This window comes from Leucoraja erinacea, chromosome 4 (genome assembly GCF_028641065.1).
Source record: "Leucoraja erinacea ecotype New England chromosome 4, Leri_hhj_1, whole genome shotgun sequence".
NCBI lineage: Eukaryota > Metazoa > Chordata > Chondrichthyes > Rajiformes > Rajidae > Leucoraja > Leucoraja erinaceus.
Genome location: NC_073380.1, coordinates 44596526 through 44618722, shown reverse-complemented (window position 1 = coordinate 44618722; position 22197 = coordinate 44596526). Strand labels below are relative to the sequence as shown.

The window sequence follows — 22197 nt, the reverse complement described above, 5'->3', positions numbered from 1 at the left end:
GATAAGAGGGGTGGAGGAGGGCGTATGAGAGAGAGAGAGAGAGAGAGAGGGGTGGAAGGTCAGCGCTCCTCGGACAACATCGCCCCGCTGCCTTGGCCGTCCCTGTCCAACGCCAAAGTGCCGCCGCCTCCACACCACCGCCTCCCGTCCTCCGCCAGCCGACTGGAAGGTGCGGGGCTGAGCGTTACAGCTCAGCTATAGGATCTGTCGTGCAGCTGCTTCAGACGGCGGAAGGAGACCTCCGCCTCCCCCTCTCCCTCCTCCCGGCCTCGGCGTGCGGGACGGGTTGTGAAAGCGCCGTTGGCGGATTTGCAAGCAGTGGCCGTTATCAGGGCAATAGCAGCTGCTGCTTGCAAATCCGCCAACGGCGCTTTCACAACCCCTCTCGCACGCCGAGGCCGGGAGGAGGGAGAGGGAGGTTCCTTCTGCCGGGTGGGTTGCGGGAGGAGGAGGAGATGTTGCCGCTGCTGCCGCTGTTCGGGGCCCGTCATTCTTGCCGACACTTCGTCACCAAGCACCTAGTATCTTTGCCCCACAATCAAAGATACTGGATGAATACAGCCGCCGCCACCGACACGAAATGTCACGTTCCTATTCTCCAGAGATGCTTTCTGACCCGCGGAGTTACTCCAGTGTTTTGTGTCTATCGGTATAAACCAGTATTGGATTGCCAAGCCGGGCAAAATGAGTCGGCATTTAGGTTGCCTGGCTGCACTTTGAGTGGTCAATGGCACCCGGGCAACCGCTAATTTTGAGCCCTGTCTATGACAGTGTCAAAAATATTATACACCAGGCCCGTACGAAGATTTTCAAAAAGGGGATGGTATGGCAGGATTACAAAAAATTAATGTGAAATAAGTGCCCACAGTGCATATCACAATCGCAAAGCTCAAAGACCCTTGCGGCCGGAGACCAGGGCTCACTTAAGGGCCCTGGAAGCTCTGGGGTTTTAGATGCTCTCTGGTGCATTCTGAGACTTATTTTGTAGCATTTTTGCACCAAATATATGACCAATATTACAGACATAATTTTGGTTGAGTCGAGAGTAATGGGTGGTTGGAATGGGATGATTGGGGTCATTGTTGTATACATTTTTTAAAATCAAGAATTGGGGAAACTGCTAGAGTCAGTTATTAAAGATGGGATAGCAGCACATTTAGAAAGTGGTGAAATCATTGGACAAAGTCAGCATGGATTTACGAAAGGTAAATCATGTCTGACGAATCTTATAGAATTTTTCGAGGATGTAACTAGTAGCGTGGATAGGGGAGAACCAGTGGATGTGGTGTATCTGGACTTCCAGAAGGCTTTCGACAAGGTCCCACATAAGAGATTAGTATACAAACTTAAAGCACATGGCATTGGGGGTTCAGTATTGAAGTGGATAGAGAACTGGCTGGCAAACAGGAAGCAAAGAGTAGGAGTAAACGGGTCCTTTTCACAATGGCAGGCAGTGACTAGTGGGGTACCGCAAGGCTCAGTACTGGGACCCCAGCTATTTACAATATATATTAATGATCTGGATGAGGGAATTGAAGGCAATATCTCCAAGTTTGCGGATGACACTAAGCTGGGGGGGCAGTGTTAGGTGTGAGGAGGATGCTAGGAGACTGCAAGGTGACTTGGATAGGCTGGGTGAGTGGGCAAATGTTTGGCAGATGCAGTTTAATGTGGATAAATGTGAGGTTATCCATTTTGGTGGCAAAAACGGGAAAGCAGATTATTATCTAAACGGTGGCCGATTGGGAAAGGGGGAGATGCAGCGAGACCTGGGTGTCATGGTACACCAGTCATTGAAGGTAGGCATGCAGGTGCAGCAGGCAGTAAAGAAAGCGAATGGCATGTTGGCTTTCATAGCAAGAGGATTTGAGTATAGGAGCAGGGAGGTTCTACTGCAGTTGTATAGGGTCTTGGTGAGACCACACCTGGAGTATTGCGTGCAGTTTTGGTCTCCAAATCTGAGGAAGGACATTATTGCCATAGAGGGAGTGCAGAGAAGGTTCACCAGACTGATTCCTGGGATGTCAGGACTGTCTTATGAAGAAAGACTGGATAGACTTGGTTTATACTCTCTAGAGTTTAGGAGATTGAGAGGGGATCTTATAGAAACTTACAAAATTCTTAAGGGGTTGGACAGGCTAGATGCAGGAAGATTGTTTCCGATGTTGGGGAAGTCCAGGACAAGGGGTCACAGCTTAAGGATAAGGGGGAAATCCTTTAAAACCGAGATGAGGAGAACTTTTTTCACGCAGAGAGTGGTGAATCTCTGGAACTCTCTGCCACAGAGGGTAGTTGAGGCCAGTTCATTGGCTATATTTAAGAGGGAGTTAGATGTGGCCCTTGTGGCCAAGGGGATCAGAGGGTATGGAGAAAAGGCAGGTACGGGATACTGAGTTGGATGATCAGCCATGATCATATTAAATGGCAGTGCAGGCTCGAAGGGCCGAATGGCCTACTCCTGCACCTAATTTCTATGTTTCTATGAAGCTGTCCTTGTTTTAATAATCCAGTTGTACTGTAAAATGTTATGTAAAATGTTATAAAGGAGCATGCAAACACTGCAAATAAAATACTGTAAGTTTTTGCAGTAAATGAAACCTTTTTTTAGAAAATGTTTTGTATGTTGATTTGATTGCCTGTGACTGTTCGGCTGTGTTAGTGTGTGCACATTAAAAAATATGATGCAAAATGAAAGTCGCAAATTATGGAATACATATTTTTTAGTATTGTTATCAAGGAAAAGAAAGCAGTTCCAATTGTTTGATATTATTTATACTACTGATGATGTGTCCTGTGCCCAACTGTCCTGAAGGTTACCCAGGCCAAGATATACGAATTCCCCCCCGCCCCCCACCGATGTTGAGCGTTAACCACTCTCAACAATCAACGAATGTCGTGAAATGCTCCCCACCTATTGGCACAAGGGACTTCTTAACATCTTGTCCTGTGTACTTGATTCTATATGGAGGAGAAAATATATATGCTCTAAAACCTACCTTAATTTTGCAATCTCACTAAAGATAATCCCCCTTTCCCTCTCCGTCCACCTCTCTCCCTCCCCATCTCTCTCTCTCTCCCCCCCCTCCCCTCTCTCTCTCTCTGTCTCTCCCCTCTCAAACCCCCCTCCCACCTCCCCCCCCCCCCCCCCCTCTCTCCCTCTCTCTTCCTCTCCCTTCTCCCCCCCCCTCCCTTCCTCCTCTCCCTCCCCCCCCTTTCTCCCCCCTCCACCCCCCTCCCACCCCCCCCCCCCCCCTCCCCCCACCCGGCCTGGAGAAACGGGCACTCCCACAACGCAATATTCCACTACTTACCTGGAGTAGACACCTAGGATCTTTGGTAGACACGGGGCATCGAGGTGATTGTGCAGAGTGCAAATGGAGATTCGAACCCGCCCGGGCCCACTGCGCATGCGTGGGGAGACAGCGTCATTTTGCGTCGCTACAGCGCCACCGGCTTCCCCCCCACTGCGCAGGCGCTGATGGTCACAATCTTCCAGCAGGCCGTAACCAGAATTTTGGGTAATTTCCGTCAAAGTGGCAACGTTGATAGCGCTCCAATTTTTTTTTTTCTCACGATTTTTTTATTCTGGGGGAAAAAAAACACCTTGGCCGGAGGCCCCCTAGATTTTGAGGCCCTAAGCTTAAGCTTGTGAAGCTTATATGTAAATCCAGCCCTGGATGGCACCAGGATGCCAGTTGTGTCACTTCCTGTCGGTAGGTAGATTCCTCTCCATCCTGGACCAGTCCAATCAGGGTTGTGTCGTCTGCCAACTTGAGAAGCTTGGCAGAGGAGTCAGTGGAGGTGCCGTCATTGGTGTAGAGGAGAGGGGAGAGTACGCAGCTCCTATGCTGAGGGTTTGTGGGTCCGAGATGTGCTTTCCCAACCTCACATGTCTGTCAGGAAGCTGGTGATCCACCGACAGAGGGGTTAAGGCACAGTCAACTTGAAAAGTTTGGAGTGTAGTAGCTCTGGCACAAAGGTGTTGAATGCAGATCTATTGGTCTAATATGCAAACTGCAGAGGGTCCATCAGGGGGTTCGTGATATGTTTCAGCTTGGAACCCCTATCCTTTCCAAGTTGACACTTTAGATTTTTCTGCTACATCAACCATGTGTCTGCATGCAGTAAAACATGAAATCTCCGAGCCTGTGTACCATTTGCATTCTTAAATGAAAACTGAATTTACTTGAGTTCCACTGCACTCGTAATAGCAACGTGAATCCAGCCTGTGTATCCCAAAATTAATTTTGTTTGTGCAAGAAAGTTTGAATAGCCAATGCTGAAGTCTTGGTCATTGCATTTAATCAATAGGAAGAACATTTAAACTTAAAAAGTATTTATTCAAGTAACATCATAACCACATTGTAAACAGCTTTGCTAACAATTGGTCGGGGTTATAAGGGAAAAACTGTCTTTTGTTTCTATTATGTGGAATTATGTAAGCTTGAGGCCAAGAGTATTTAAAAATAATATGCAGATTCATTTAGTGCAAATAGTGAGTAAATATGTTTATTCTATTAAAAAAAACACTTTTAATGGGCTACAATGCAAAATATAAATCGTCTGAATAGAAGTGGCTAACAGGTTGTGAGTATGGGCTATATTATGTGGTAATTTGTGGACATTGAAACTGTCACAAACATGCAGTTAATATTACCATCAAAACCATCCATTCTGTTGGAGTTGGGAACACTGCTGACAAGCATTTGGGCTATTTATGCCTGCTTTTATGCATTGGTAACACACTCAAATTTATTTACCTGACCAAGGGATATGGGGAGAAGGCAGGCACGGATTATTGATTGGGGACGATCAGCCATGATCGCAATGAATGGCGGTGCTGGCTCGAAGGGCCGAATGGCCTCCTCCTGCACCTATTTTCTATTTTTCTATGTTTCTAACAAGTTCAATTGAATTGAATTTCCTTTATTGTCATTCAAACAATAGTTTGAACGAAATTGCGTACCTTGCAGTCATGACAGAAAAAAAGTAACAAAACACACAATGAACACAATTTAACACAAACATCCATCACTGTGAATATCCAGGCACCCACTGTGACAGAAGGCAAAAAGTCTTATCTCTTCCTTGCTTGTTCTCCCGCTGCATCGAGGCGTTCGAGGCCCTCGATGTTGAAGCCCCCGGCGGGTGATGATAAATCCCTCGGCCGATTCCACGCTCCGTGAACGGGCCGATTCAAACTCCGTGACCCGGGGCAGATGAAGCTGCTACCCTCCAGTCCAGCGGACAAAGCTGCTGTTGTGGGAGTTTAATACCTTATTTGTGATGCTGTGGTGAATGTTGTTCTTAATAGAATGTTACTTTGGCTGACTGTTCATTTCAGTTTATGGCAATTCATAGATCTTCATCAGTATGAATTAGGACAGCAAACTGCCTTTCTTGCTTTCATGTTATTTCTGTGCATATTTATTTTTTTCCCAGGTTCTGGAAAAACATCCAAATACACCAATGACACCAAAGCAGATATTACAAGTCATTCAGAAAGAGGGATTGAAAGAAATGAGGTCAGTGGACAGCAATGCAGCATAATGTTAGACATCTGTTAACCTGTAAACATTTTTTTTGTTATTCCATTTCATGGCAACTTCATGGGATTTTAAAACCTGATTTTGAAATTATATTTTTTGTGATTCTGCCAACTCAGACTCCAAATTACGATTCCTATGATCATTGTGCCCCTATTACCATGGTTATTCAACATCCTGCCTATGCAGTTCAGCAAAGTGATCATGAGTGACGATAGCACTGCCAGAATGCATTGTGCTTTGTACATTGTTCTTTGGAAACTTGGTGGATGAAAACAGCAAATGTTCAGGGTTTCGTAGGAAATTATAAATAAAGCATTGTTGGTCATGGGCAGACAATAGACTTTTCTGTATTCTGACATTCTCTCAGTTTATCACTAACATATAATCCAAACATCTGTTATTGTCCTAGTCTGGGTCAAGCAAGATTTGTGCAGTACGATTCAATTGGACATGCTACTGATTTTGTCTGATAATTACATGCTCAAAATTATATTTCATTTTCTTTCTCCTCTGCTTATGTGATCTATTAATTTCATTTCTTACCCATCCCCTTGGCAACTCAGCACTGATAGTATGTGTTGAATTTATTTCTGTAATATGCTTCTAGACTGCTTTCTTTATGACTGATACAAAATAATCATAAATTTGAAATTATTGGTTAAACCACAAATAAGCCTTTAGGATCCTTTCACGGCATAATCAAAATACTATCGGATGAAAAGCTGGTGTTATAAAGGGAGAGTTGAAAGATTTAGGTTATTAACTATTTCTTTTCTTCAATACCCCATTGCTGGAATAGAATTCATTTGGACTTGCAATTAAGAGCTTTCATGACCTCCGCTCTTCCCAAAATACTTAATCTGCAATAAATTGAAATAACTTATGCTATAAAGGAGCAACCAATATTGCATGGAGCTATCTCCTACAGCAAACAACTAGGTATTGACAGGCCAGTCTGTATTGGTGATGTAAGTTGAGCGTTAAATAATGGCAGGCAAATGGATAACTCGCCAATTTACCGTTAGAATAATGACGTATCATCTTTTATAGTCATCGAATGATTCAGTGTGGAAACAGGTCCTTCGGCCCAACTTGTCCACACATGCCAACAATGCCCCAGCTACACTAGTCCTGCTTGCCTGCGCTTGGTCCATGTTCCTCCAAACCTGTCTGATCCATGTACCTGTTCAACTGTTTCTTAAACGATGGGATAGTTCCAGCCTCAACTACCTCCTCTGGCAACTTGTTCCACACACCCACCACCCTATGTATGGAAAAACGTACCCCTAGGATTCCTTTTAAATAGTTTCACCTTGAACCTATGTCCTCTGGTCCTTGATTCCCCTAATCTGGGCAAAATACTCTGTGCATCTACCCGATCAATTCCTCTCATAATTTTGTTTATAAAATTTCCCCTCATTCTCCCGTGCTCCATGGAATAGAGGCCCAGCCTACTCAACCTCCCCCTATACCTCACCCTCTAGTTCTTGTTAATATTTTCTGAACCCTTTCAAGCTTAATAATATATTTCCTGAAACATGGTGCTCAGAACTGAACACAATATTCTAAATGCTGTCTCACCAACGTCTAATACAACTGCAACATAACCTCCCAACTTCTATACTCCATACTCTGACTGATGAAGGCCAAAGTGCCAAAAGCCTTTTTGACCACCTTATCTACCTGGGCCTCGACCTTCAAGAACCATGCACCTGTATTCCTAGATCCCTCTGCTCTACAACACTACCCAGAGGCCTACCATTTTCTGTGTAGGTCCTGCCATTGTTCAATGTCCCAAAATGCAACGCCTCACACTTCTCTGTATTAAATTCCATCAACCATTGCTCCGCCCACCTGGCCAGTCGACCCAGATCCTGCTGCAATCGTTCACAACCATCTTCCCCATCTGCAAAACCACTCACTTTTGTATCATCAACACACTTGCAAATCGTGCCCTGTATGTTCTCATGCAAATCATTGATGTAGATGACAAACAGTAACAGGCCCAGCACCGAACCCAGAGGCACATCACTAGTCACAGGCATCCAGTCTAAGAAGCAACCTTCCACCATTATTCTCTGCTTCCTTCCATGGTGCCAATTTGCTATCCATTCAGCTATCTCTCCTTGGATCCCATGCGATCTAACCTTCCAGAGCACTCTACCATGCAATTCCAGGGATAAACCAGTAACCTTTTAAGGAAAGGTTGAGCAGGTTGGGTCTATTCTCATACATGTACAAGAGTTTAAGGGGCCTTTGCAGGGTTGATGTTGAAAGGTTGTACCTCACATCTATAATCTGGAGCATGTTTGCAAAATATTTAATAATATTTACAGAATTGCCTGTTTAAGATGGAAAAGAGGGGGATCATTTTTTTCATCTTGAGTCCTGAATCTTTGAAATGCTCCGCCTCTAAGCTGTGGGACAAATCATTGAATATCAAGTTGGGGAATAACAGACATTTGAAGAAGCCAATGGATATGGGTGTCAGTAAGAAAGTGAAGCCGAGGCCATGAATAGATCAGTCAAAATCTTATTGATTGGCATAGCAGGCTTGAGGGGCTTACGGGTAAATGTTGCTCTTATTTCTTGTATATAGCCCATCAAAAAGACAGTGTGGCACTCCTCAGTATATGCCATTAAATGTTAAGATAGATATTGTGCTAAGGTTTCTGGAGTGGGAGGTGAACCCACAACCTTCTGTCCTAGATGCTTGCATGAAAAAGGAACCTATTGAAGGATATGGGGTATGGATATTGAAGTGAGTGTATTTTATTTTGTTTTGAGCCACTTTCAATGGCCTTTATAACAAGAGGAATCTAATATAGGAGCAAAGAGGTCCTTCTGCAGTTGTACAGAGCCCTAGTGAGACCACACCTGGAGTATTGTGTGCAGTTTTGGTCCCCTAATTTGAGGAAGGACATTCGTGCTATTGAGGGAGTGCAGCTTAGGTTTACAAGGTTAATTCCCGGGATGGCGGGACTGTCAAATGCTGAGAGAATGGAGCAGCTGGGCTTGTACACTCTGGAGTTTAGAAGGATGAGCGAGGATCTCAATGAAACATATAAGATTGTTAAGGGTTTGGACATGCTAGAGCAGTGGTTCCCAACCTTTCTTTGGCCATGCCCCACCTAATCACCTCTAAAAAATCCTGATGCCCCCCCCCCCCCCCCCCATGTGGTAATATATAATTCTTATCATTTAAAAACATTATTTACTCAAAATAACATCTGAAACATAAACTACATATGTTTACCTGATGGAAAATCCAAAAAAATAAAAATGGAAAATTTGGACCCAGACCTCCTCAGTCGCGCTCAATTGCCCCCCTTAAAAATCAAATTGCACCCCTGTGGGGCGTACGCCCCACGTTGGGAACCACTGGTCTAGAGGCAGGAAACATGCTCCCGATGTTGGGGGAGCCCAGAACCAGGGGCCACAGTTTAAGAATAAGGAGTAAGCCATTTAGAATGGAAACACTTTTTCTCACAGAGAATGGTGAGTGTGGAATTCTCTGCCTCAGTGGGCGGTGGAGGCAGGTTCTCCGGATGCTTTCAAGAGAGCTAGATAGGGCTCTTAAAAATAGCAGTCGGGGGATATGGGGAGAAGGCAGGAATGGGGTACTGATTGGGGATGATCAGCCATGATCACATTGAATGGCGGTGCGGGCTCGAAGGGCCAAATGGCCTACTCCTGCACCTATTGTCTATTGTCTTTTCATTTTTTTTTAATGATTTTCCAATTATGATTGGGTTTGTAAATGTTTAACTGGTCAACATGACAGAAAGAAGATAGTAAAATAAATAATTTCCCAGAGATTTCAGGATAAATACTGCGAAGAGGCAATCAAATAAGAAGTTTCTCTGGGTGTCTAAATTTCTTTAGCTAATTAAGTTATTACATCAGATGGAAGCTGCATACCAAATCTCGTTGTACCTCTGTGCAATGATAATAAAATATATTATTATTATTCGGTGCAGAGATGTGCTCATTTTTTCTGCTGCATCAATCACTGTAACACTTCAATCAAGAACGCATATCCCTCTGTTCCCCGGGCAGCTCTGTGTCTCTCTGATCATTGTTTAGTTCACCTTATTCCGACCTACAGGCAGAAACTAAAATCTGATAATCCTGTGGTCAGAACAATGAAAAGTTGGACAAGCGAGGGCATTGAAAACCTACAGTCCTGCTTTGACTGCACTGATTGGAATATGTTCAGGGAAGCAACCACAAACCTCGATGAGTATACAGACACTGTGACATCATATGTCAGCTTTTGTGAGGACAGTTGCATTCCCACTAGGACCCGGATCTGGTTCAACAACAACAAGCCCTGGTTTATAGCAGAACTCAGACAGCTCTGCCAGTCTAAAGATGAGGCCTACAGGAGCGGGGATGCAGACCTCTACAGGCAGGCCAAGTACAAGCTGAGAAGAGGAGTCAGAGCTGCCAAGGAAAGGTACTCTTAAGAAGTTGAGGAGCAAGTTCTCAGCTAATGACTCTTCTTCAGTTTGGAAGGGCTTCAAGAAATCACCAGCTACAAGCAGAAAATCCCCCGCTCCTTGGACAATCGTCAGCTGATCAATGACCTGAACGAGTTCTACTGCAGGTTCGATAAACAGAAATTTAACCCTAATACCCCCTCCCCAACCAACACTTCACACATACTCACAGCCTGACTCCAGTCTGCAAAGACTGGGCACTTTCCGTCCCGTCCCTCTCCAATCACCACTTAACGCCCACTTACAGCCTGACTACAGTCTGCAAAGACTGGACCCTCGTCCAATAACCACCCCCTCCTTGCTGTCCAACATCAGCCTGGCCACTTTTCCATCACCAACAATAGAAATCGAGGAGGTGGAGAGGCTATTCAGAAGACAGAAAAGCAGGAAATCTCCAGGACCGGACCGGACCTCTACCTTCAATCACTGTGCCGAACAACTGGCACCGATCTACACAGACATTTTCAACCAGTCCCTGCAAACCTGTACTGTACCTGCCTGCTTCAAAGTCTCCACTATTGTCCCTGTACCCAAAAAGTCAAGGATTACTGGTCTTAATGACTACAGGCCTGCCGTATTGACCTCTGTAGTCATGAAGACCCTTGAAAGGCCTGTGCAGGTCCAGCTGAAAAATATCATGAACCTCCTGCTAGACCCTCTGCAGTTTGCATATCGGGACAATAGATCAGTGGCTGTGACGCAGTCAATCAAGGCCTGCACTTCATCCTCCAGCACCTAGACCGCCAGGGGACCTATGCATGGAATTGGACCTATACAGGGTGACTTGGACACGTTGGGTGAGTGGGCAGATGCATGGCAGATGCAGTTTAATGTGGATAAGTGTGAGGTTATGCACTTTGGTGGCAAAAACAGGAAGGCAGATTATTATCTAAATGGAGTCAAGTTGGGAAATGGGGAAGTACAACGGGATCTGGGGGTCCTTGTTCATCAGGTTGGTGGGGGGCGCTGCAAGCCCTGCCAGCAGCATGTTAGTCTTTTCAACTTTTTTTTTTAAAGTGTGTTTTAATGTATGTTTTTAATGTTTCTTTGTGAGTCTTGTGTGGGGGGTGGTGTGGGGGAGGTAAGGGGGAAACCGTTTCGGTCGCCTCCTCCACGGAGAGGTGACTTTTTCCATGTCGCCTCCCCCGTGGCCTAACATCGAGGATCGGCTTGGCCTTTCCCGGAGAAGCGCCCGGGGCTTCAGCGGCAGGCGCAGCGCGGACTCTCGGCATAGAGCGGGCGAGCCCCTACTGGGGCTCGCCAGAGGGGAGCACTCCATTTGCTGGCCTGCGCCTAATGCCATGGTCTGCAGAACTCCAGCTGGCACTGCGTCCGCAGCCTGGGATCCCTTGTGGGGACCCGGGAGAAGAAGAAGCTCCGACCGCCGGCCCGTGGCCAACTTCTACCGCGGGCCCGGCGTGGACTTACCATCAGGAGCGGGGTCCCCCGCCGGCGACCCCTGGAGGGGAGCTTCGACCGCCGACCTTGCGGTCTGTGGTGCTTCTGATTGCGGCCCGGCGGGAACTTTAAATCTTCGACCGCCGGCCTGTAGCCTACACCGACTTGAAGCCGCGGTCTCCTGTGGGGAAGCACCAATTCAGGACTTACCTGGACTTTTACCTGTCTGTACATCTGGACGCCCGCTGCGGAGGGTTGAGGTCCCGACCACGGGGGAAAATGGAGGAGGATTGGCCAAATTTTGTTTTTTTCCACCACAGTGATGAATGCTGTGGTGGATGTTGGTGTTAAATTTTTATTGTGTTTTTGTGTGTTATTTTTTCATTGTTTCGCTGCTGGCAAATTAATTCCACTTGCACCTTATGTGCAAGTGACAAATAACACTGATATTGATATTGATATTGAAGTAAGCATGCAGGTAAAGCAGGCAGTGAAGAAAGCAAATGGCATGTTGGCCTTTCATAACAAGAGGAGTTGAGTATAAGAGCAAAGAGATCTTTCTGCTGTGTACAGGGACCTAGTGAGACCACACCTGGAGTATTGTGTGCAGTTCTGGTCTCCCAATTTGAGGACGGACATTTGTGCTATTGAGGAAGTGCAGTATAGGTTCACGAGGTTAATTCCCAGGATGGCGGGGACTGTCATCGACTCTCCTAGTGGCAGCATGCTGTAAAGGTTGTGACTTTGTTTGCTCCCTCAACTTTTAACTTCTTGCTTACCACTCTTTCAATGTTACTTGTTATTACTTGATTTCAAGGCACAGTCTAATCTTTCTTAAAGTGTTGATAACACTTTTATACGCTTCAATCGTGTAAAGGATGGAGACAAGAGGAAAAAGAGCTTATCCAAGGAAGGAGCGTGGGAAGGCGCAGCTTCTGGTAACTTAGAAGCAATATCGAAAAAGAACGTAGAAATGAAAACAAGATTCTGCAGTTTGGAAGAAATGATGAAAGGAATTTCGAGCAAATTGAAAGAAGTTCAAAAGCTGATTATGTTAAAAGATGAATCTCGTGAACAGAAGGAACAAATTGATAACTTGCGAACCTTGGGCCAGGAAAGAGATTTGAAGATTGAAAAACTGGAACGGAAAATGAATGTAAATACTCGCGCACTCGAGCAATACAAGATTAAAAACATGGATCTGGAAAACAGAAGCTGTCGACTGAATTTGCGAATTGTTGGTTTACCTGAAGGTCAAGAAGGGGATAATGTTATAAAATATGCCTCTAAAATGATAAAAGAGACTTTCAACACCGAGCATTGTGAAAATCTTCCAATTTTGGATAACGCACACAGGATCGGGACGAAATCTGGTCTCCAAGATAAACTGAGACATTTGATTGTACACAAAAATGCTAGAGAAACTCAGCGGGTGCAGCAACATCTATGGAGTGAAGGAAATAGGCAACGTTTCGGGCCAAAACCCTTCTTCAGACTGATGGGGGGGGGGGGGGGGGGGGGGGGGCGGGGGAGAAGAAAGGAAAAAGGAGGAGAAGGAGCCCGAGGGCTGAGGGATGGGAGGAGACAGCTCAAGGGCTGAGGAAGGGGAGGAGACAGCAAGGGCTAACAAAATTGGGAGAATTCAATGTTCATGCCCGCAGGATGTAGACTCCCCAAGCAGAATATGAGGTGCTGTTCCTCCAATTTCCAGTGTTGCTCACTCTGGCCACGGAGGAGACCCAGGACAGAGAGGTCGGACGGGGAATGGGAGGGGGAGTTGAAGAAGTGCCACCGGGAGGTCAGGTAGGTTCTAGCAGCTGACATCTAGAGCAGCGGATGCAATAGATGAGGTTGGAGGAGATACAGGTGAACCTCTGTCGCACCTGGAACGACTGCTTGGGTCCTTGAATGGAGTCGAGGGGGGAGGTAAAGGGACAGGTGTTGCATCTCTTGCGGTTGCAATGAAAAGTTCCTGGGGAGGGGGTGGTATGGGAGGGAAGGGAAGAATTGACAAGGGAGTTATGGAGGGAGCGGTCTTTGCGGAAGGCAGACATGGGGGAGGATGGGAAGATGTGGCAAGTGGTGGGGTCACGTTGGAGGTGACGAAAATGACGGAGGATTACTTGTTGTATGTGACGGCTGGTGGGGTGAAAGGTGAGGACTAGGGGGACTCTGCCCTTGTTGCGAGTGCGGGGATGGGGAGAGAGAGCAGTGTTGCGGGGTATGGAAGAGACCCTGGTGCGAGCCTCATCTATGGTGGAGGAGGAGAATCCCCGTTCCCTGAAGAATGAGGACATTTCAGATGCCCTGGTGTGGAACGCCTCATCCTGGGAGCAGATGCGGCGTAGGCGGAGGAATTGGGAGTAGGGGATGGAGTCCTTGCAGGAAGCAGGGTGGCAAGAAGTGTAGTCCAGATAGCCATGGGAGTCGGTAGGTTTATAGTGGATGTCGGTCAGAAGTCTCACCTGCAATGGAGATAGTTAGGTCAAGGAATGGTAGGGAAGTGTCGGAAATAGTCCAGGTATATTTGAGTGCTGGATGGAAGTTGGTGGTGAAGTGGATGAAGTCAGTCAGTTGTGTGTGGGTGCAGGAGGTGGCACCAAAGCAGTCATCGATGTAACGAAGGTAGAGGTCGGGGATGGGGCCCTGGTACGTATTGAACAAGGATTGTTCGATGTGAGACATTTGATTGTTCGGTTTCACTTTTTGCAGATGAAGGAGAATATCCTCCGAGCAGCAAAAAAGTTGCGCATGATTGAATATGAAGGATGCAAGTTTCGGTTTGTTCCCGATTACCGCCATGAGCTTATGGGATTGGGAAAGTCTTATCATAATGTAATGTTTGAGTTGTTTGAGAAACAGTTGCGCCCCACCTTGCTCTATCCAGCTAGACTACATATACGACTCTTTAATGGTAACAACAGATATTTTTAACAATCCTCATGATGCTTCCAGATTTCTGGAGGCTCATGGGGCTGAAGCCGCAACGGGGAGTTACTGATAGTTGAATAAGTTACAATTGGAGATTTATTGTTCCTATTTTGACAATATATTGTTTTGTAAATGATTAAGAATTTAATTGGATGAGTTATTCTTTAATTACTTTTTAGAATTTTAGTATGATGGTATTAAACCATAACATTTACCTTCTCTAAGATACTGTTAATTTAATGCAATGGTATTATATATTAACTTTTAAGATCTTCTTTGTTAGCTCTTCTACTTTTAAAATGTCCATCGAAGGAATTTTTTTCCTTGTCTTTAGACAAACAAAGTGGAGCAGTGTTTAAGAGGGAACAAATTGGAGCAGTTCTTGTTTTTCATATTTTGACCTTGGATAAATAATATGAAGTAGCTCCTGTTTTTGCTTTCAGTTTAATTTTTTCTATCTGGGCAAAATTTGAACTACAAAAATGTCTGAAATGTCGTCAGTTCTGGCTCTGCCTTAGAGTCTTCTCCTTCCAGTATCATAAACTGTTATGCTTTAAGAAATTAACCCTTTACATTCCACATGATTTTTACAAACAATATGGATAAAGTTATAAACTTCCATTAATGGAATATGAATGGTCTGAACCATCCCATTAAGAGGAACATTTTTTTTTTTTTTAAGTTCTTCGTAGACTAAATGCTCAGATTATCTTTGTTCAGGAAACTCATGTAAGGAAAGACGACAATCAACGATTATTTAAGTTTTGGAGAGGACAGCAGTTCCATTCAAATCCACAGGCTAAGGTGAAAGAAGTCTGTATTTTTATTGACTTAATTTCGTTTGTTCATTATGAAACAATTTCTGATCCATATGATAGATTTTTAATGATCACTGGTGTTCTTCACAACCAAAAAGTTGTTATGGTGAATGTTTATGCACCTAATATTGATCACCCTGAGTTTTTAAACAGCTAATCGCATCCTTTCCTAATTTAAATGAACATCTTTCGATAATGGGTGGAGATTTTAATTGCTGTTTGAACCCTTTGATTGACAGATCTGCATCTGATCATGTGCTTCCAAATAAATCAGCTAGTTTTATCAATTCTTTTTTACTTGACTCTGGAATGTTAGAAGTCTGGAGATTCCTACACCCAAATGACAAATAATTTTCTTTTTTCTCTCATGTATATCATAGTTACTCTAGGATTGACTACTTTATAATAGATTCACAGCTAGTTTCATCGGTCACTGCGTGTGAGTATGATGCAATCGCTATTTCTGATCATGCACCATTGAAACTATCAATTAAACTACCTGATTCCAAGTTTAGTGCTACTCTGCTGCAAGATCTAAATTTTGTTCATTTTATTAAAGATCAGATTGCTTTTTTCTTCTTAACTACTATAATATAATATAATATAATTAATATATAATATAAATATAAAAATATTAAATATTTCTACTGAAGAAATATTCAATGGTGTAGTCTGGGATGCTTTTAAGGCATATATTTGTGGACAAATTATTTAATACTCCTTTGATTAAAAAAACAAACTCAAAATTAAATACGTATATTGGCTGATGAGATTAAAGAAATTGATTAAAAAAAAAACATTCAAAAGCTCCTAGTCTAGAGCTCTATAAGAATAGAGTTGGACTTCAATTGAGACATGATTTGTTATTAGTATCACCGATTAAGAATCAGCTACAGGTGCACAACCTTTTATCCGAAGATCCAAATAACGAAAACCTCCGAATAGCGGACATTTTTTTCGGTCCTTGAAGTAAGGTCCTTGAAAATGTTCACCGAGGGCAGCCCGCAGAGGTGACAGCGGAACCTCCGGTCGGTCCTCGAAGAAAGGGGAACTAAATCCCCATTCATAAAAGAGAAGGTGAGGGTATATTGCGTGGGAGGGTTAATAATTGACAATATGCTGCTACCTGCCCGCTGAGATAAAAAGTTCCCACGGTAGACTCACGATACACAGTGTATCGTGAGTCTTGCGTGGGAACTTTTTAACTCAGCATGCAGGCAGCAGCAGATTGTCGCTCCCTTCAGTTTCACCCCACCTACACCCCTCTGCTTCCCGGCCATGTGTGTGACCCCTTCCCTCCCCTCTCCAGCTCCCCGCTCATTGCACCGGCACGGGGGCTTTGCACTGTCTTCACGTCGGCGATGCTAGCAGCACAGTGCCAGTCACCGGAGACGTCAGGACCAACGGGACACCGACCCCCAGGCCCACTGCAAGCACGGAGATCCCAGAGACCCACAGCCAGCAGCAGCCCAGCCCTGTTCCAACTCCAGAGGAAAACTGCAAACTGGCCGGAGACGTCAGGACCACCAGAAGCCGTTCCCCGAGCTGCGCCCCCTCATCGGGACACCGACCCCCAGGCCCACTGCAAGCACGGAGATCCCAGATCAGCAACTCCAGCCCAGCCCCGTTACAACTCCAGAGGAACACGCTCCCCGTATGGGCAGAAGCTGATGGTGTGCAAGGGACGTCTTGTTCTTGGGGTCGCGCAGCTCGGGCTGTTGGCGAACTGCCACTTGCCGCCGTAGCGGCCCATCGGGGAGCGGATTCCTCTGGAGCTGGAGGGGGAGGGGGGTATTGTGCTGTTTGATCGCCCCCTGCTATCCCAGGGACAGGGAGACAGGATGTTCACCGAGGGCGGCCCGCAGAGGTGACAGCGGAACCTCCGGTCGGTCCTCGAAGAAAGGGGAACTAAATCCCCATTCATAAAAGAGAAGGTGATGGTATATTGCGCGGGAGGGTTAATAATTTACAATATGCTGCTACCTGCCCGCTGAGTTAAAAAAGTTCCCACGGTAGACTCACGATACACAGTGTATCGTGAGTCTTGCGTGGAAACTTTTTAACTCAGCATGCAGGCAGCAGCAGATTGTCGCTCCCTTCAGTTTCACCCCACTTACACCCCTCTGCTTCCTGGCCATGTGTGTGACCCCATCCCTCCCCTCTCCAGCTCCCCGCTCATTGCACCGGCGCGGGGGCTTTGTACTGTCTTCACGTCGGCGATGGCAGCAGATCAGTGCAGTCACCGGAGACGTCAGGACCAATTGGGCGTCGACCACCAGGCCCACCGCAAGCACGGAGATCCCAGAGACCCACAGCCAACAGCAGCCCAGCCAAGCCCCGCTCCAACTACAGAGGAACCTGGGTTGCGGATGACGGGGCGCAGCTCGGGGCGTCGTAGGGGCCCATCGGGGAGCGGGTTCCTGTTGGTCCTGACGTCTCCGGCCACCTGCTATCCTCCGGGAACTGTACCACCCTTGCAGGAGAGTGGGGTTGTTTGCAGTTGCAGAGGGAGGGGGCAAGGGCGGTACATTTCCCAGTCTCGGCTCCAGTCCAGGCGGGTGGCCGGAGATGTCAGGACCAACGGGACAGCGACCCCCCAGGCCCACTGCAAGCACGGAGATCCCAAAGACCCACAGCCAGCAGCAACTCCAGCCCAGCCCCGCTCCAACTCCAGAGGAACACGTAGGGGCAGAAGCTGATGGTGTGCAAGGTACGTCTTGTTCTTGGGGTGGCGCAGCTCGGGCTGTGGGCAAACTGCCACTTGTCGCCGTAGCGGCCCATCGGGGAGAGGATTCCTCTGGAGTTGGAGGGGGAGGGGGGTATTGTGCTGTTTGATCGCCCCCTGCTATCCCAGGAACATGGAGACACAGCGGCTTTTTAGACTGGTGGGCAATCACTTCCAAAGTTCTGCCCAGACAGTCAGTACACCTCTCCTACACTGCATTTCATACAAACATTTATTCTGCAAGAAAAAAACTACATTGAAGACTCAAACTCGCGACCGAGTAACTGCCAGGATCGAGGCGTAAACTCGTAAACTCGTAACCTAGCTCGGGGATTCTTGAATCCCCGAGCTAGGCCGCCTAAGGGCATGTAGCCCCGCTAGGGTGACATGAGTGCGAGAGGTGATTCAATGCTGCGGGCACATTTACAAATTCAGGAATTCATTCAACACACTGCATTTCATACAGACATTTATTCTGCAAGAAAAAACGACATTGAAGACTCAAACTCGCGACCGAGTAACTGCTGGGATCAAGGCGCAAACTCGCGACCTTGCGGATATGAGCCGAGCACTCTACCACTGAGCCAGCCATTAAAATCTACGCTAAAAAAATTCCATTCCGAAGACCGACAAATTCTGAATTACAAAAAGTGTCTGGTCCCAAGGCTTTTGGATAAAAGGTTGTGCACCTGTACTTAAAACCAAAAGCCAATTTTATATACATGGCGATAAATCTGGCAAATTACTCGCCAATCAGTTGAAAGCTGTGTCAGCCAAACTTCAGATTATTAAAGTGAGTAAACGGGATGGTACATTGACTATAGACCATGATGAAATTAATAAATCCTTTCAGGAATTTTATACATCACTATAATAATCAGAATTTACTACTGATTCCAATATAATGCATGAGTTTTTAAAGAAACTGAACTTGCCAAATTTATCACATAATGAGTCTCTGTTGTTAGATGAACCCATCACGGAGGAAGAAATACAGGAAGCAATCCTCTCGATGAATTCTGGTGAAGCTCCTGGTTTAGATGGGTTTACAGTGGAATTTTTAAAGTTTTTCTCAAGTTTACCGTCTCCCTGGCTATGCAAGGTTTTTAAAGAAGCCTTTTTAATGAATAGATTACCACAATCCTTTTATTCCTTTTATTTTATTCTTAAAAAAAATAAAGACCCTACTGAAGTGACATCATATAGACCTATATCACTGTTAAATATGGATTCCAAAACTTTCCAAAATATTAGCTATGAGATTGGAAAATATTTTACCACAAATTATTTCTGAAGATCAGACAGGTTTTATTAAAAATCATTACTCATACTTTAACGTTAGGAGATTAATGAATATTGTATACACAGCATCAAATAAAACTCCAGAAAGTGTCATTTCACTTGATGCTGAGAAGGCATTTGATAGAGTAGAATGGGAATACTTATTCAATACACTTGAAAAATTTAAGATTGGTCCAAAATATATCTCTTGGATCAAGCTAATATATCATATACCTCAGGCTTCTGCACTTACCAATAATCAGAGATCCCCTTTTTTCAGGTTCTTTCGCGGTCTGTCCTTTATTGTTTGATATTGCTTTGGAACCTTTGGCCACCGCTATTAGGGAATCCCCTAATATTTTTGGTATTGTCCATGGGAATAAGACACATAAGCTATCTCTTTATGCAGATGATCTGTTATTATTCATCTCTAACCCAGAGAAATCTATTCTGGCAATAATAGCACTACTTTATCAATTTAGTAGTTTTTCTAGTTATAAACTAAATCTTAGTAAGAGTGAGCTTTTTCCATTAAACGATCTAGTTTCGAATTATGGACAGTTTCCATTTAGATTGACTACCGAATGTTTTACTTATTTAGGCATTAAGATTACCAAGAAACACAAGGATCTATTTAAAGCCAATTTTACGCCTCTAATTGACCATATCAAACATCAGTGTACTAAATGGTCACCAATGTCCTTATCTTTAATCGGCCAAATCAATGCTATTAAAATGTTTATCCTACCTACATTTTTGTATTTATTTCAGACGATACCAATTTTTATTGCTAAATCTTTCTTTGATATTATTGACTCCAAAATTTCTTCATATACATGTCAGAATAAAAATCCCAGACTAAGTAAAAAATACTTACAGAAATCAAAAAAAGACGGTGGTTTGGCACTGCCGAACTTTAGATTCTACTATTTGGCAGTTAATGCACGCTATCTAATGTTTTGGACAAAAGATTTAGAAGATAACCAATGCCCAGGATGGATAAATCTTTAACATGATTCTATGCAAGGGCTATCATTGGCTTCTATTCTAGTGGGCTTGTCACCTTTTACAATTACGAGATTTAATAAATATACGACTAACCCAATAATAAGACATACATTCCGAATATGGTTTCAATTTTGTAAGTTTTTTGGATTGAATGATTTTATCTTATCGAGTCTTATCATATCTAATTTTTTCTTCCAACCTTCTAGTACTGATCAAACCTTTCTGTTATGGAAGAGGAAGGAATTAGTAGCTTTTCGTGATTTCTTTTTGGATGGTTGTTTTATGTCTTTTGAACAACTCTGCAATAAATATAATCTACCTAACTCGCATTTCTTTAGATATTTACAAATTAGACATTTTTTGAGGGCTACTATACCCATTTTTCCGTTACATAGAAACATAGAAATTAGGTGCAGGAGTAGGCCATTCGGCCCTTCGAGCCTGCACCACCATTCAATATGATCATGGCTGATCATCCAACTCGGTATCCCATACCTGCCTTCTCTCCATACCCTCTGATCCCCTTAGCAACAAGGGCCACATCTAACTCCCTCTTAAATATAGCCAATGAACTGGCCTCAACTACCCTCTGTGGCAGAGAGTTCCAGAGATTCACCACTATCTGTGTGAAAAAAGTTACCACATCAAACCGAAATCTTGGAAAACATTTTACATTTGAACCCTTATCAGAAGGGCTTAATGACGACTATTTACGAGTTGATTTTGAAATTACAAATAGATGCATTTGATAAAATTAAGAATGACTGGGAAAGAGAACTCCAAATTTCTCTACCTATAGAGAAATGGGAGAGGATTCTTCAAATAGTTAATACTTCCTCAATGTGTGCAAGACACGCTTTGATACAATTCAAGGTGGTTCACAGAGCTCATATGTCAAAAGATAAGTTAGCTTGTTTTTATGGTCATATAAATCCTACCTGTGACAGATGTAATTCTGAAGTGGCCTCATTGACACGTATGTTTTGGTCCTGCCCACTTTTGGAAAAATATTGGAAATACATTTTTGATACTATTTCTGTAGTTTTAGGTATTGATTTACAACCTCATCCTATTACTGAGGTGCTGGCTCAAAGGGCCGAATGTCCTCCTCCTGTAGCTATTTTCTATGTTTCTATGTTACTGCAATTTTTGGGCTACCAAAGTTAGATTCTATTCATCTGTCCCGTTCCGCCCATCGGCTGATGGCGTTTACCACATTAATTGCCAGAAGATCTATTTTATTTAAATGGAAAGACTCTAATCCTCCGACCATACTCCATTGGTTCTCTGAAACGATATCATGTTTAAATTTAGAAAAAATTAGGAGTGACATTTTTGAATCCTTGGTTAAATTTGATAGGACTTGGGGAAGTTTTATTCAACGTTTTCACACGACATAAATTGTCCCCTCTCCAACTGTTATAATAATTATTTTACCTTTATATAGTGGAACAGACTTGGCGACAAACAGGGACGTAAATTGTTGAAATTCTTTGCAGCCCAGATTCTGTTTTGCTTTTTTTCTAATTTTATGGGGTTTTGTTTTTTCCCTTTTTTTTTCCTTCCTATCTTTTTGTTTTTATATATACAAGTTCTCTTTTAAACACTTAACTATATTTACATAGAGACCGGGAGGTCTATATTCAATGTGTATTTTGACACTGGACTCATATTAGGTTATACCTGTTATTAATGTAATCCTGATCCCTATGTATCAATATAATTGTTATGTTTATCGTTATTATTATTATTATTTTATGATTTGTTTTTGTTTTTGAAAAAAAACAAATAAAAAGATTTTAAAAGAAAGAATGGGACTGTCATATATTGACAGAATGGAGCGGCTGGGCTTGTATACTCTGGAATTTAGGAGGATGAGCAGGAAGATTATTAAGGGTTTGGACACGCTAGAGGCAGGAAACATGTTCCCGATGTCCACAACCATGCGCCACAGTTTAAGAATAAGGGGTAAGGCATTTAGAACG

General features: G+C 44.1%; 1 protein-coding gene across 1 annotated transcript in view; it reads left to right on the top strand.

Annotated features, from left to right (window-relative positions):
* The window catches only part of LOC129696330 (putative Polycomb group protein ASXL3), a 188686-nt gene that overhangs the window by 17131 nt on the left and 149358 nt on the right, over positions 1–22197 (top strand). Inside the window, exons 2-3 of the mRNA XM_055634149.1 lie at positions 5443–5525; positions 10404–10406. Of these exons, the coding sequence (XP_055490124.1) occupies positions 5443–5525; positions 10404–10406 (86 nt within the window). The remainder of the gene's footprint in view (positions 1–5442; positions 5526–10403; positions 10407–22197) is intronic.